This window comes from Megalobrama amblycephala, linkage group LG19, assembly GCF_018812025.1.
Source record: "Megalobrama amblycephala isolate DHTTF-2021 linkage group LG19, ASM1881202v1, whole genome shotgun sequence".
Classification (NCBI taxonomy): Eukaryota; Metazoa; Chordata; class Actinopteri; order Cypriniformes; family Xenocyprididae; genus Megalobrama; species Megalobrama amblycephala.
This window is the reverse complement of record NC_063062.1, coordinates 2,210,511-2,227,758: the sequence shown is the minus strand read 5'-3', so window position 1 is coordinate 2,227,758 and position 17,248 is coordinate 2,210,511. Positions and strand designations below refer to the sequence as shown.

The 17,248-nt window shown below is 38.2% G+C and overlaps 1 protein-coding gene across 6 annotated transcripts in view; it reads right to left on the bottom strand.

Moving 5' to 3' along the window:
- Positions 1-17,248, bottom strand: part of secisbp2l (SECIS binding protein 2-like) — a 44,463-nt gene that overhangs the window by 12,580 nt on the left and 14,635 nt on the right. For 2 of the 6 annotated variants that reach the window (XM_048167959.1, XM_048167958.1), the window contains 8 exons: positions 4,088-4,254; positions 2,697-3,009; positions 2,479-2,611; positions 2,175-2,398; positions 2,075-2,099; positions 369-469; positions 195-296; positions 9-98 (listed from right to left, as the gene is read on the bottom strand). In XM_048167959.1, the coding sequence (XP_048023916.1) occupies positions 9-98; positions 195-296; positions 369-469; positions 2,075-2,099; positions 2,175-2,398; positions 2,479-2,611; positions 2,697-3,009; positions 4,088-4,182 (1,083 nt within the window). In that variant the 5' untranslated portion in view covers positions 4,183-4,254. Of the gene's footprint in view, positions 1-8; positions 99-194; positions 297-368; positions 470-2,074; positions 2,100-2,174; positions 2,399-2,478; positions 2,612-2,696; positions 3,010-4,087; positions 4,255-10,164; positions 10,332-17,248 lie in introns of those variants that run through there. The other 4 variants (XM_048167955.1, XM_048167956.1, XM_048167957.1 and 1 more) reach the window with 4 other exon arrangements.

Genomic DNA, 17,248 nt, shown 5'->3' with positions numbered 1-17,248 from the left:
ACACTCACCAGGTTCTTGGGCAGTTTGGGTTGAACTGGATCCGGTTTATTCCGCTGAGCAGCGCCGCCTGTGGCAAGATCAGGAAACTCATCCTCATCCTGAAAAACAGGAAAAACAGAGACAAACAACACAATAAATACAGATAATACTGTGTGTGTGTGTGTGTGTGTGTGTGTGTGTGTGTGTGTGTGTACCTGAAAGTACAGTGGCTCGGGTGTGAGGTGTGTGTTGGGGGTCTCTGGAGGGGTCGATCTCCTCTGTCCTCCTGAACGACCTCCAAAATTCATCTGGAAGTCCTGCGGGTCAGATGATGTAGAGTAACTCACAGGTATCAGAGCGATACTGTCATGTGACCAGTCGAGACGTACCTGTGTGTAGCTCCTCTGCTCAGGTGTTCTGCTGCCTCTGTGGAACGGTGTGTTCCTGTCCGTCCACGGCTTCTGTGAGGAAACATTCCCCCAGCTGACCGCTGGAACACACACACACACACACACACACACACACGCTTTTAAAGGCCAGTTTACCCCAAGAACAATAACTATAACAATATAACTACAATGAAAACTATAATGATGCTTACTATAATGTCAAATAAAATAACTATTATGATAATGATAATTATAACAATAACTATAGCTATAATGATAACAACTATACTACGATAACTATGATAATAACAATACTTATAACAATAACTATAATGACAATTATGATGATAACAATAAAATCCTGGATGGATTCTGATTGGCTGTCAATGATTTCATTCATCAGCTGAAAAATAAAAATGGCTCTGAAAGCGATTCCAATGATGTAATTTCTCTGTTATTGTTATTTTCTCTTAAAGTTTGAACAATTATTGCAATTATAATCTTTATGGTCACAGTTATGGTTCTTGGCATGAACTGACCAAACACAAGGACCTTGATCATGTTACGATACTAGATGAGTAAAGTTTGTAGACACACTTTAAGTTGGCTTGAAAAAGCCTAGCCAGAAAGTTTGAAGTAGTTTTAAAAGCTTGACGTTGGAATGCTTTCAGTTTGAAAGTTTAAGTTTTAGTTAAGTAGTTCTATCTATCTATCTATCTATCTAGATAGATAGGTATTCAAGGTGGTTGCAATGGTTTTATATGGTTGCAAAGGTGTTGCTATGCGGTTGCTAGGGTACTTGAGGTTGTTGCGAAGGTGTTGCTTTGCGGTTGCTAAGGTACTAGGGGTAGTTGCTAAGGTTTTGCTATGCGGTTGCTAAGGTACTAGGGGTGGTTGCTAAGATGTTGCTATGCGGTTGCTAAGGTACTCGGGGTGGTTGCTAAGGTGTTGCTAAGTGGTTGCTAGGGTACTCTGAGTGGTTGCTAAGGTATTCTGGTTGGTTACTAGGGTGTAGATAGATTACATTTATTCATTTGGCAGACGCTTTTTAGTAAGTAATTAGTAGTTAGATTAGTAGTTAACTAAAAAGTAGTTAACTAAAAAGTAGTTAGATTAAGTAAGGGTACTCAAGATGGTTGCAATGGTTTTATATGGTTGCTAGGTTTTTGCTATGTGGTTGCTAAGGTACTTGGGGTGGTTGCTGGGGTGTTGCTATGCGGTTCCTAAGGTACTCTGGGTGGTTGCTAAGGTGTTGCTATGCGGTTGCTAAGGTACTCAGGTGGTTGCTAGGGTACTTGGGGTGGTTGCTAGGGTGTTGCTATGCAGTTGCTAAGGTATTCTGGTTGGTTAATAGGGTGTTGCTATGCGGTTGCTAGGGTACTTGAGGTGGTTGCTAGGGTGCTGCTATGCAGTTGCTAGGGTGTTGCTATGTGGTTGCTAAGGTATTCTGGTTGGTTGCTAGGGTGTTGCTATGCGGTTACTAGGGTACTCAAGGTGGTTGCTAAGGTGTTGCTATGTGGTTGCTAGGGTGTTCTGTGTGGTTGCTATGCTGTTGCCATGGTGTTCTGGGTGGTTGCTATGCAGTTGCTAGGGTGTTCTGGGTGGTTACTATGAGATAGATAGATTAGATAGATAGATAGATAGATAGATGTTGATCATGTTACGGTCGCTCATGAGTGTTCAGGTGAGAGAGTGAGAGATCTTACCTGTCATGACGCCAGCGTCCACAGCCTGCAAACAAACACATACAAACAGATGAGAAAACAGCAACCATAACAACCCTCGATCTGAACAATCTGAACGTACCGCCACGGGCGTGTGTTGATTGGTGGAGGTGTTGGCAGCTCCCTGGTTGTGTTTGGGGCTGCAGTAGCCGCTGTCGCTGTCGATGTCAGCCTCGCTGGCTCCCTGCTCGCTGGACGACTCCTGCTGCGACGTGCGCCTGCGTCGAGCTTTATTCTTCCACAGCTGAGGACTCGCCTGATCCGACGCACATCTGACCGCCCCTCCGGACGCCTCGCCGGGGAAATCTGAAAACACACACAGCACATGATGTTCAGGGTTCAAGTATGACTAGTTCAGGACTAAAGGTCAAAGGTCAGCTCAGTACCTGTCTGCTGTGCTGCATCCACCAGCAGCACCGTCTTAGACCTCCCATCAGGCCCGGCCGCACACACCTCCTTCTGTACCGCCACGCTCCGCATCACAGGACGCTTGGCTCTCATTGGCTGAACCATCGGCTGCTGTGAGTGATGTAAACGACACATCAGCGTTAGTCTGAAATGTACAGGCCATCTTGAGCGTGTGGGTTCAGGACTCGTCTCGTACCTTGTGCAGTATGGGGGTTCGTGAGACGCCTCTTCCTCTCTGCGTCTGGCCCTGCGGCGGCCTCTCGCTGCAGTCGGATACGGGGTTCAGCACTCCGGCCTGCAGGGGCCCCGTGTACGGCGCCGGGAAGGGCTGGTAGAAGCCCATGACAGGAGGGCAGGGCGTGGGCATGATGGCGTGATAGTACGCGGCGTAATCGCTGGTGACGGGCGGCTGAGGGGACGACAGGATGGGGTACGCCAGGTACGGCCCGCCGGGGCTCGGGTTGAGCTGCTGCCAGCGCTGATCTCCGCTGTACATGGGCAGCTGCCGACTGCAGACAGGCAAAAAAAGGCGGTATATTTATAAAGTACAATTAAAACAACAGTTAACTGACCAATGTGCTGCATAACTACACAACAAAGATGTCTGGGTTTCAACATCTCTCTAAAACACAACATGTTACATGTTGGTGACACAGAAAAGACACTTCAGCTGTGACACACACACACACACACACACACACACAGTGGCACAAAGTGTGCACTTCCTCCAATTCAAAGTGAACAGGAAGGAAAACAAGCAGGGTCCATTGGGAATGGAGGCGATATCACACACACAAACACACACACACATACATATCTATAAATACACTTATAAATCGACCAAATCATGTTTCTATTTAAATCTAATGTTTTACACAGGTTTATGTGAGGGTTTAGGGTCAGAGGTCAGGTTAGAAAAACAGTGGAGGTCTATGAGATGAGCTCACTGATATAGTCAAACAAGTCTGTGAGAGAGAGAGAGTGTGTGTGTGTGTGTGTGTGTGTGTGTGAGAATGTGTGTGAGAGAATGTGTGCGTGAGAGTGTGTGTGTGTGTGTGTGCAAGAGAGAGAGTGTGCGTGAACGAGTGAATGTGTGTGTGTGTGAGTGTTTGTGTGTAAGAGAGAGTGTGTGCCCATTTATGTGTGTATGCATGTGTGTGTGTGTGTGAGCGTTTCTGTGTGTATGTAATTGTGAGTGTGTGTGTGTGTGAGTGTGTGTGTGTGCATGTGCGAGTGTGTGTGTGTTTGTAAGAGTGTGTGTGTGTGTGAGAATGTGTGTGAGTTTGAAAGAGTGTGTGAGCATGTGTGTGTGGGAGAGAGAGTGTGTGTGTGTGTGTGGGAGAGAGTGTGTGTGTGTGGGAGAGAGTGTGTGTGTGTGTGTGTGTGTGTGAGTGAGTGCATTTTAGTGTGTGAGAGCATGTGCCCATTTGTGTGTGTAAGAGTGTGTGCGCGTTTCTGTGTGTATGTAATTGTGTGTGTGTGTGTGTGTGTGTGAGAGTGTGTGTCCGTTAGTGTGCGTATGCATGTGTGTGTGTGTGAGAGAGTGTGTGTGCGTTTGTGTGTGCATGTAATTGTGTGTGTGTGTACCTGTTGCTCTGATTCTCCTGTACGAAGGGGTAGCAGGTGATCAGGTAGGAGGGGATTTGTGTGGGCTCAGCTCCGCCCTCACCGCACAGACTCATGGGTAATAATGAAGCATCAACACCTTTCTTCTGAGGGATAAACGGTTCCACTTCAGCAGAGAGCTTCACATCCTGAAACACACACACACACACACACACACACACGTATTTAAACACAACATTCACTAGCATTTTTTACTTAAAAAAAAAAAAAAAAAGTACTAATATTTGAGTTTTATTCAGACAATATCTTTAAACTGCAGAACCAGCAAACACAGTGTGCTAGAACAGCATTCTGAGCCAGGTGTCAGCACGCACACACACACACACCAGCACAGCGGTCACATGTCTTACGGTTTAACGTGTCACCGATCAAATGATCAAAAACATCGTACAGGAGAGTAAACGACAGAACGATTCCCTCAGGGCAGCTCTGTTTCAGCACGACACAACAACAAAACAACCAAAGGAATCTAGAGTCAGGTGACCATGACGTCATCACATTCCACACATTCCTGAACATCTCAGGTGAACTTCCTGCAGAGAAATCATTCCCATAATCATGTCACGAAGCAGGAAGAGTCAATGATTAAACAGCAGAATGTCACGTGACGCACACGCTGTACTTCCTCTTCACAACATTATCAAACAACACAAAATCACGGGAAAATAAAGCACAGAACCAAATAATAATAATAATAATGGAATGGAAAAGATATACAAATATAATAATAATAATAACAACATGCTGATTCCCTGATTAAACACAGTCATTCTGATCAGAAACAAAGACACATCTGATGCTGTGTGTGTGTGTGTACGTGAGTGAATGGAGTGTGTGTTATAGTATATAGCAGCAATTGTTCGTCTGTAGGTGGTGGGCGGAGCTTTGTGCACTCTTCCGATTGTGACATCACACACAGCTGAGCAGATCTACATCATCTGCTCTCTCGTCCAATCAGATCTCTGACAATAACATCAGTTCATGCTGCTAATCACATCTCCAAATGTACACCATCCTATCGCGACTACAAAACATTAATATCCTGCAAAGATGTGTTTCCTGAAAAGATAAAATGTATGTGATCAAGACTAGTGACATAATCCTCAGGGATTAAAGTGAGGATGCCGGCTGTCGTTAAGATAATTACACAAGAAGTACGTATGGACAGATTAGAGTACACTAACAATACACACTCTAAAGTGAGAGTCACAGAGATAATTCATTCACAAATGATCATTCTGGCATCATTTACTGCCGTTCTGAGCCTACAAAACATTTCTTTTGTAGAAGAAAATCACACAGGCTTGGAACGATCAGTCTATCCCTTTAAACATGGGAAAATGTGTTTGAGTATGGTGTGTATGAATACATCAAATTAACCTAAAACTTTAATAAAGAAACACACGAACGGCAGGAGATCTGCAGCGGATCCAGTACGGATGAACGTGAGCCGGTGGTCTGCTCAATGTGGGCTGAACTAATGAGGGCGAGGAGGGCGCTTTTGTCTTTTCAGCATTTCTGTTTCAAGACTGTGTGTAGAAAACAGAGGGGTTTTGTGCTGAAGAAAGACAAAAGAGAGACAGACAGGCAGGCCGAGGGACTACAGATGGAATCATTCAGAAAGAATCATTTTGGGTCACTCCATCTCACCATTTTTTAACTTATAATGCTTTCTATAATGATACTATATTCTTTTTACGTAAAGTTTGATAAAGTTTGCATCATTGATTCTGTTATTTACCCATTTATTACTCAGTACTGTATAAAGCGCTATAGAAATAAAGGTGATATGACTTTATGATCTGTATGTATTTTGGTTGTAAAGATGTTTTTAGGATTGAGACTCAAACTCGATTTCCATAGTGGATCTTCATCATTACAATGCACTTAAGTCCAATATAACCCAATTAAAATAACAATAAAAACCGAGAGGTTTTGCAATACAAATACATTAATTCAAATAATAGGAAAATTAAAAACTTCTACTTTTGGACCTGGACTGACACTTCTGAGAAAGTGTGGGTCAATCTCAAACAGGACACAACATCATTGTTCTGAGAACACAAACACACGGATACAGTTCACTGACATGAGAAGCTCTGATAGGACAGAACTGAACAGGAACACAAGGAGAAACACACAGAAACTGATCTGACGACAGACAAAAACATCACAGACACGCGAGGAATGTGATCAATGCAGAAAAACCTGATGGATCAGATGCCTGCAGAAACCAGCAACACACACACACACACACACACACACACACACACACACACACACCAAACACATGACATGAGACTTCAATCCAGACTAAATGATCAGTAAGAACCCAAACTCACAGTTACTGCACTATCACACTATCACTATCACTGTACTATCACATTCATGTAATATCAAAGTTACTGTATGATCACAGTAATATCACAGTCACTATACTATCAAAGTTACTGTACGATCACAGTCATGTAATATCACAGTTGTAGTATCAGTCACTATACTATCAGTTACTGTACGATCACAGTAATATCACAGTCACTATACTATCAGTTACTGTATGATCACATTCATGTAATATCAAAGTTACTGTACGATCACATTCATGTAATATCAAAGTTACTGTATGATCACAGTAATATCACAGTCACTATACTATCAAAGTTACTGTACGATCACATTCATGTAATATCAAAGTTACTGTATGATCACAGTAATATCACAGTCACTATACTATCAAAGTTACTGTACGATCACAGTCATGTAATATCACAGTTGTAGTATCAGTCACTATACTATCAGTTACTGTACGATCACAGTAATATCAGTCACTATACTATCAAAGTTACTGTACGATCACATTCACGTAATATCAGTCACTATACTATCAAAGTTACTGTACTATCACATTCATGTAATATCAAAGTTACTGTATGATCACAGTAATATCAGTCACTATACTATCAACGTTACTGTACGATCACATTCACGTAATATCAGTCACTATACTATCAAAGTTACTGTATGATCACAGTAATATCACAGTCACTATACTATCAAAGTTACTGTACAATCACAGTCATGTAATATCACATTTGTAGTATCAGTCACTATACTATCAGTTACTGTACGATCAGTCATGTAATATCAGTCACTATACTATCAGTTACTGTACGATCACAGTCATGTAATATCACAGTCACTATACTATCAGTTACTGTACAATCAGTCACATAAAATCACAGTCACTATATTATCAAAGTTACTGTACGATCACAGTCATGTAATATAATTCACTATACTATCAGTTACTGTACGATCAGTCATGTAATATCAGTCACTATACTGTCAGTTACTGTACGATCACAGTCATGTAATATCACAGTCACTATACTATCAGTTACTGTACAATCAGTCACATAAAATCACAGTCACTATATTATCAAAGTTACTGTACGATCACAGTCATGTAATATAATTCACTATACTATCAGTTACTGTACGATCAGTCATGTAATATCAGTCACTATACTATCAGTTACTGTACGATCACAGTAATATCACAGTCACTATACTATCAGTTACTGTACGATCAGTCATGTAATATCAGTCAATTTACTATCAAAGTGACTGTACTATCAGTCATGTAATATCACAGTCACTATACTATCAGTTACTGTACGATCACAGTTGTAATATCACAGTCACTATACTATCAGTTACTGTACGATCACAGTAATATCACAGTCACTATACTATCAGTTACTGTACGATCAGTCATGTAATATCAGTCAATTTACTATTAAAGTTACTGAACGATCACAGTAATATCACAGTCACTATACTATCAGTTACTGTACGATCACATTCAAGTAATATCAGTCACTATACTATCAAAGTGACTGTACTATCAGTCATGTAATATCACAGTCGCTTTACTATTAAAGTTACTGAATGATCACATTCACGTAATATCAGTCACTATACTATCAGTTACTGTACGATCAGTCATGTAATATCAGTCGCTATACTATCAGTTACAGTACGATCACATTCACATAATATAAGTCACTATACTATGTTACTGTACGATCAGTCATGTAATATCAGTCACTTTACTATTAAAGTTACTGAACGATCACAGTAATATCACAGTCACTATACTATCAGTTACTGTACGATCACATTCAAGTAATATCAGTCACTATACTATCAAAGTGACTGTACTATCAGTCATGTAATATCACAGTCGCTTTACTATTAAAGTTACTGAACGATCACAGTAATATCACAGTCACTATACTATCAGTTACTGTACAATCACATTCATGTAATATCAGTCACTATACTATCAGTTACTGTACAATCACAGTCATGTAATATCAGTCACTATACTATGTTACTGTATGATCACATTCACGTAATATCAGTCACTATACTGTCAGTTACTGTACGATCAGTCATGTAATATCAGTCACTATACTATCAGTTACTGTACGATCACATTCACATAATATCAATCACTATACTATGTTACTGTATGATCACATTCACGTAATATCAGTCACTATACTGTCAGTTACTGTACGATCAGTCATGTAATATCACAGTCACTATACTATCAGTTACTGTACGATCACAGTAATATCAGTCACTATACTATCAGTTACTGTACGATCACATTCACATAATATCAGTCACTATACTATGTTACTGTATGATCACATTCACGTAATATCAGTCACTATACTGTCAGTTACTGTACGATCAGTCAAGTAATATCACAGTCACTGTACAATCACAGTCACGTAATATCAGTCACTTTACTATCAAAGTTACTGTACGATCACATTCACGTAATATCAGTCACTATACTATTAAAGTGACTGTACGATCAGTCATTTAATGTCACAGTCACTATACTATCAGTTACTGTACGATCACAGTAATATCACAGTCACTATACTATCAGTTACTGTACGATCACAGTAATATCAGTCACTATACTATCAGTTACTGTACGATCACATTCACATAATATCAGTCACTATACTATGTTACTGTATGATCACATTCACGTAATATCAGTCACTATACTGTCAGTTACTGTACGATCAGTCAAGTAATATCACAGTCACTGTACAATCACAGTCACGTAATATCAGTCACTTTACTATCAAAGTTACTGTACGATCACATTCACGTAATATCAGTCACTATACTATTAAAGTGACTGTACGATCAGTCATGTAATATCACAGTCACTATACTATCAGTTACTGTACGATCACAGTAATATCACAGTCACTAGACTATCAGTTACTGTACGATCACTCACAGTAATATCACAGAAACTATCAAAATCATGTAATAGTACGCACAATATCCCAGTCACAGTAATATCACTCACAAACATCAATCACCTCAGTTATTATAAACAGAAAACAAACTCTATTAATCACATCAAATCTGTTCTTATGAATGTTTACTTGATCCAAACACAGTCTGTTATTGTTTCTATGAGTGTCAATCATTTACAGATCAATAATCTTCATAAGCAGGTCAATAATCACTACAGCACTGTGCTGGAAGTACCATAGTACTTTGACATATACCATGGTAATAAATGACTCCGTATACATGAGCCATAATATTTACTAGTATTACCATGGTATTTTAATAAGTGGATTATACTCACACAGACGCTGCGCGAATATTGCGCTTTAATAACAATCGACGTGTTCGTAAATATTTGATTAATCACTGAAATGGATCCAGTTTTGTTTCATTGATTATAACAGGGGCGTCATTGTTTTGACGCGTCGCTTCGCTCTCAGCATCGCGCCAGCTCTGATATACACAACTAACACACACACGAACACACATAAAACGCTCGTATCACACACATGTGAGTGTTTGATCACAATAACAATCCGTCATTTTGCCGTTTTGGACTTTAATCGCGCGAGCGCTGCTAATGCTAAAGCTAATGTGAGGCCAGCGGCTGTTAGTCGCGTCCGTGTATCGTCAAACGGAGTTACCTTCCTCTCGCCAGCATCCATCTCGCACGCTGACACCGGAACCGAGCCGCGTGCAGCTGTCAGGAGACCGTGAGCTCAAGCATGATCCGGTGCTGCTCCAGTTCTGATGTCCGTCACTGACTGATTGACTGACTGACACTCATCTGGGACGGGAGCCGCCGAGGGTCATTACGGACATGCGTTTCTGTAATTGCGCCGCTCTGCCGTTAGGGGGCGCGTGAGAGTATGAAACAAAAACAACAAAAAATCATGTTTATTTTAGGAGATACAAGAAGTGAATAGGGAAAGAAATTATATATAAATATTCCTATTAATTATTAGATATTATTATGAAAATGTTGCCAATTTTTACTCCCATTATTTCACTTCTTTTGCTCCAAGGACACAATAATATGCAAATTAGATACAGCGTATAGATGCATTGTATTGAATGGGAAAATGCATGACTATTTTACCCACATATTGCATAAAATAAAATGGCATATCAATTAATTCCATTATATCTTTCATAACATAGTTGAGAATCATCTTTATACAAAACAATCCTGAAGCCTAAAAATATATAATAATAAATATATATAAATAATAAATAGATATAATAAATTAATCTGATGAAAAAATGAGCAAAGTTGCAGTTTAGAGCTGAAATAATCTGATATATTTCAGAGAGAGAGAGACCAGGGAATTTATGTAGGATATGACCTAATTTTGTCCATTATTGGATTGTGGAAACATAATTAGACTACAGTATTATTGGCTAGTATTAATGTTTGCAGCCTTACGCCAACTGAACGAAATGGTGTCTCAGAAACAAAATTGTTTTTCTTTTTTCTGAATTGTTTACAACGAAGAACATTTATTAAAGGGTTAATTCACCCAAAAATTAAAATTCTGTCATTTATTACTCACCCTCATGTCAATCCACACATCTTTTGTGTCGAATCATGATTCGGATCGCGTGTCAAACCACCAACGGCTGAAATCACGTGACTTTGGCGCTCCGAATCATGATTCGACACGCTGATTCATAACGCTCCGAAGCTTCCTGAAGCAGTGTTTTGAAATCTGCCATCACTAAATAAGTTGTTATTTTGTTTTTTTTGGCGCACCAAAAATATTCTTCACTTTATAATATTAATATTGAACCACTGTACTCACATGACCTGATTTAAATATGTTTTTAGTACATTAATGGATCTTGTCATTGCTGGCTATGCAGGCCTCACTGAGCCATCGGATTTCATCAAAAATATCTTAATTTGTGTTCTGAAGATGAACGAAGGTCTCACGGGTGTGGAACGACATGAGGGAGAATAATAAATGACATAATTTTCATTTTTGGGTGAACTAACCCTTTAATAAAGTCAGTTTTGTCATTTGTCATAAGTCAAATTGACCCGAGTCGCTGTTGCAATGTGATTTAGACAATAATCAAGCATGTGATTCCTTCATTATCACCAACACCAAGCAACACTTAACCTTAAACATGACACTGATGTGACACCCAGCATTGTAAAGCTCAGATTTGTTTTGTACATTTTCCCAAAATTAATGATGTCATTGTGTTCTGTGAATTCATGAAAAGAAAGCTCTATTTTTAACCCAACCCATACATCCCACAAAACAATACTGTTCTCACTATTCTTCAAAACAACCCTAGAATTACTGGCACAGAAAACATAAACCAGCCATTGAGTTCAGAGATTTCACAGACACAAACTATAGGATTTCTGATATTATCTGATGGGCCGGACCCACACAAGTGTGCACTTACACACTTCATGCCTTTATAGGGTGTGACTTACACAGTATACAGCATAAATGAGTACACCCCCTATGAACAAATACAAAATATGTATTTCCTTTATAATCACTAATACAATTCATGGAAAGATGGCAAAACTAAAATGTTTTAAACATAATAAAAACTGAGATATATATATCATTAATTGCCATAAAATAAGTAAATTAGCCAATTTTGTTTAAAATAAGGAGTGCAGAAATGAGTACACCCTAGATTTAATTCAACAAATGTATAATATTATAGCACTTAGTATGCACTCCATAATTTTGAATATACTGCTCTGACCCTTCTTGGCACGGAGTGTACAAGTTCATGACAAATTGTCACATCTGTCCTGGATGATGAGCTCCTTAAATGCCCTGATCTTTAATGGGGAGTGTTGCTCAACTCGTCTCAGGTGCTCAAGAGTGTTAAGATTGAGTGCAATACATGTCCACAGGAGGGTTTTCACCTCATTATCATGTTGAAAAAATGCCCAACAATGCAGGGAATGAGGAAACATCTTCTGTTTCAAGTTTGTGTATCAAATTACACAGTGGTGTTGGAATTCATGACAGCATTGATAAAGCACAACTCCCTCACACCTTCAGCACTCACACATCCCTATATAAGAGCTTTACTACCTCTGAACTTTACTGTGGGAACCAGGCACTTCTCACTGTACTCCTCCTCTAGCAACACCAGAATATTTTGGATGCTGTTAGATACAAAATGATTGATTTGGTCTCATGACACCAGAGTATTGATTCCTAGAATCTATATTTTGTAAATATGGGCTTTGGAAATGGCTAACTGACTTTATTGTGCTTTGGCTACAGTAGTAGTTCCAGTGAGAACAACAACCACACAGCAAAAAAATCCCACAGTTAAATCAACTCTGCTCAGAGTACATATGGCCCCTCTCTAAATAACACTGAAGCAGAGTTAAATTTAATGAGATAATTAAGCGATTAATATAGTAATGACTGCGCATTAGTGATGAACACCTGCTGTTAACAAGCAGAATCACTCAAGAAATAAGAAAAAACACAAGAACTTCAAGTGACTTAAGTCACAGCCTTATTAGTTGCTTAATTATCTCATTAACTTTAACTCTGCTTCAGTGTTACTTTAACACTATTTAGAGAGGAATCATATGCACTCTGAGCAGAGCTGATTTAACTCTGGGGATTTTGCTGTGCATGCATGTCATTTCTGCAGGCTGCATCTTACTCTGTGAGATAAACAGTCACTCTTTTCATAGCTTCTGCTGGCTCTGAGACACTCGCTTGGTATTTCTCCTGCTCTTTGTCTAACAAAAAAAAAACCCTCATCACTAAATGAAAGCTTAAAATGAAGGTCTGATTATTCCATTGATTTTGAATTTTTGTGTTACTTTTGCTGTATTTTCACACTTAAAACAATGATTTGGTAATCCTCTTGTACCACTGTCCTCTTTTGTGCTAAGAAATAAGTCTCCTGACAGTTCTCTCCCAAGTGCTTCCATTGTTGTCAGCATTAAGAAGCAGCAATAACCAGCAGAAGCGTAGCAGATCTATTCCACCAAGACCAAACACTCAGAGAGTTGTCATGACAGGAATCTATTTGTACCAGAAATTTTATAACAGACCTTTTCATGATGCAATCTGGATAGAAAGCTTTTGTTAAGATGTTATTAATTTATAGAAATTAATTTAGTTTGTCTTAAATATTTTGTTCTATGGAGTATTTTGTATGTTTTATTACTCTTGATGCTTACTTTATGTCTGTTTTACTAATGTATTTTGTTTATTTGTAATGCAAAGCTAAAAAAGGTTTAATATTAAAAGTTTAATATTATCATCATTTCAGTTCATGTCACTCTATCAATGGAAAGCCTGACAACTCTCACATTCACCTACAGGTGGCGCTGTTGTATTTCATTCTATCAGGGGGGAAAAAAACATGGATCTCAAACTTACTTGCTTGCCTTAGTAAAATGACCTGAAAACCTAGGTGAAAAAAGTACATTGCTATAATATACTTAAAGTGCTCTATTTTCATGCACTAATTTTGTACTTAATATACTAAAAGTTCTTCTTTAGTACTTCTTAAGAACATCTAAGTGTACTCAACTGGGCTATTTTGAGACAGCATGAAATATGAACTAAAATGTGCTTTTAATATACTATCTCTGTTTTTAAAAAAATGTATTTACTTATAGTACATTTGAACCCATAGTGTGCTACAAGTGGTAACTAAATATATTTTTTAAATACAGAGTATATTAAAAGCACATTTTAGTTCATATTTCATGCTGTCTCAAATAGCACAGTTGAGTACACTTAGATGTTCTTAAGATGATCTTAAGAAGTACTAAAGAAGAATTTTTTAGTATATTAAGTACAAAATTAGTGCACGAAAATAGAGCACTTTAAGTATATTATTGAAATGCTGTTTTGTTCACCTGGGAATCTGAAAGCGATCAAAGCGCTGCTCACCTGTGTGTGCTCATTAGAGTATTTGTTGTGTAATTAACAGACACATATAAAAAACACAATTAAATTAAACACTTGTGGTTGTGACTAAACAAACTAGGAATTCTTCTCACTGCCAGATGGAACAGCCCAGAATTAGTGCGTCCCAAATCATGCAAGCTACACTGAAAATAGTATGATAAAGGTGTCTGGATGATTTACAGTCTGGAAGCTTTTCAAAGTCCATCCACACATGCTTTTCGGGTAATATTACCCACGAGCCCTTGTGCAAAGGATCTGGAGGAGGTCAATACCGTTCTCTCTTGACTTTATTAATTTTGTTCTAACACTTGTGCACAAAATCAATCAATATGCATCAATGGGAATTGTTACGTATTAAGACATTATTATTTAGTATTATTGGCATAGTGTGAAAAATACTATAGTGTTTTTGAACCATACTATAGTAAATTGTAGTATACTGTATATATTATAGTATTTACAACACTTTGTTAATGAATGCTACAGCATAATGTAGTATTAACTATAGTGAACTGATAAACTATAATAAATACTGTAGTATACTTTAGTTTTTACTACAGTAAACTGTAGTGTATATTGTAGTATAATATACCATAAAGTTGTAGAAAACTTAGTACAATATTGGGTAAAATAATTTGTTTATATTACTATTAGTTGTTATATTATCACAGCAACTACAGAATTACCACAATAATAATTAAGTACTTTACTGTAGTATGGTTCAAAAACACTATAGTATTTACTATAAATTACTATAGTATTTTTTCACCTGGGTATCACTGGCTGCTAACTACATCTAGCCTAGTGAATAGTAGGATATAAGTGTATATCTACCACATAAGAAAAAAATGTTTTATAAATCATAATTATGACACTAAAAGTCGAAATTATGACTTAAAACTCAAAGTTTTCATAACTATGACACAGAAAGTCATAATTTCGACTTATCTTATAATTTTGACTTTTTAATATCACAATTATGACTTTGTATGTTATTGTGATTTATCAAAACATGTTTTTTATGTGGCTTTCATACACTTATGTGTCCTGCTGTCAAACACATCTAAATGAGACTTTATCGCCCATTTAATGTCAGTTTTCCAATAAAATTTTTATGCCTCTGCTAATGAGCATTAATGTAAGCCTGTTTTTGACCCTCACTTATTTTTGGCACGCATCCACTGCTGCTCTGTGCGTGTAATTTTATGGGTTAAAAAAAGTCAGACAGAGTTTTAGATCTCACGGAGGAGCGTGCGCAGCCCCCCTCCGGTCACCATAACGGGATGCGTGACTACACATGTTGTGTTTTTACTTTTTACAAGGCTTGCGCGTGATTCTGCTTTTATACACTCATTTAAGTCCACGGGGTTGTTTTTTACACATCAAACCCCAGACGCCCTGAGAGCACGCGCACCGCTGGAGTCTCGCACGCAACCACATGCGCGCGCGCAGACTCGAACCATGTGGATGCGATGAGGCCACACACACTCATACAGAGTTTCTGGGACAAGCCTTCTATCTTTTCTCACAGCATTATTATTGATGCCTTATGACTGATGGCTTGTTCTTACAATTATTCAAAGAAACTGAGAAGAGAGGAGACAGAGATCAGACTTCTGACCGAATCCATCAATGTCATACACTTATGCACATCTCTCATAGACTACCATTGTTTATAAATTGAGATGAAGACCCTATAGACTACATTCATACACATTATGACATTATAGCTTTTTTTTTAATTAAGACTCATTTATGATTACTGACTTTTTACAGCATCTGTCCCTTACCTAGCTAAAAGGAAACGTTCTCAGAAGTTATGAACAAACATTCTTCCAGTAACGTTTGTTCAAAGTTATCTGTTCCTTAATAACATTCTCAAAACATCAGCACAAAAATATTATTTACACGTCATTCATGGAATGTTTTTCTGAAACATTTTATTAAGACACTAGGCTTAATGTTTTAAACATTTTTTCAGATGGTTCAGAGAACATTCAGAAGTAACGATTCAAAAATGATAAAATTTAGAAAACATTCCCTTAATGTTTTCTCTAACATTCACATAACCAAGATGTGTTTCTGAATTTGGTTGCTTTGTGAGTATTTGCAGTGTTTCTGTATTTGGTTGCTTTGAGTATTTGCAGTGTTTCTATTTGGTTGCTTTGTGAGTATTTGCAGTGTTTCTGTATTTGGTTGCTTTGTGAGTATTTGCAGTGTTTCTGTATTTGGTTGCTTTGTGAGTATTTGCAGTGTTTCTGTATTTGGTTGCTTTGTGAGTATTTGCAGTGTTTCTGTATTTGGCTGCTTTGTGAGTATTTGCAGTGTTTCTGTATTTGGTTGCGTTGTGAGTATTTGCAGTGTGTTTCTGTATTTGGTTGCGTTGTGAGTATTTGCAGTGTTTCTGTATTTGGTTGCATTGTGAGTATTTGCAGTGTTTCTGTATTTGGTTGCTTTGTGAGTATTTGCAGTGTGTTTCTGTATTTGGTTGCGTTGTGAGTATTTGCAGTGTGTTTCTGTATTTGGTTGCTTTGTGAGTATTTTCAGTGTGTTTCTGTATTTGGTTGCTTTGTGAGTATTTGCAGTGTTTCTGTATTTGGTTGCGTTGTGAGTATTTGCAGTGTTTCTGTATTTGGTTGCGTTGTGAGTATTTGCAGTGTTTCTGTATTTGGTTGCTTTGTGAGTATTGGCTGCAAGTTTCTGTATTTGGTTGCGTTGCAAGTGTTTGCGGCACATTTCTGTATTTTGTTGCATTTTGAGTATTTGCAGTGTTTCTGTATTTGGTTGCATTGTAAGCATTTGC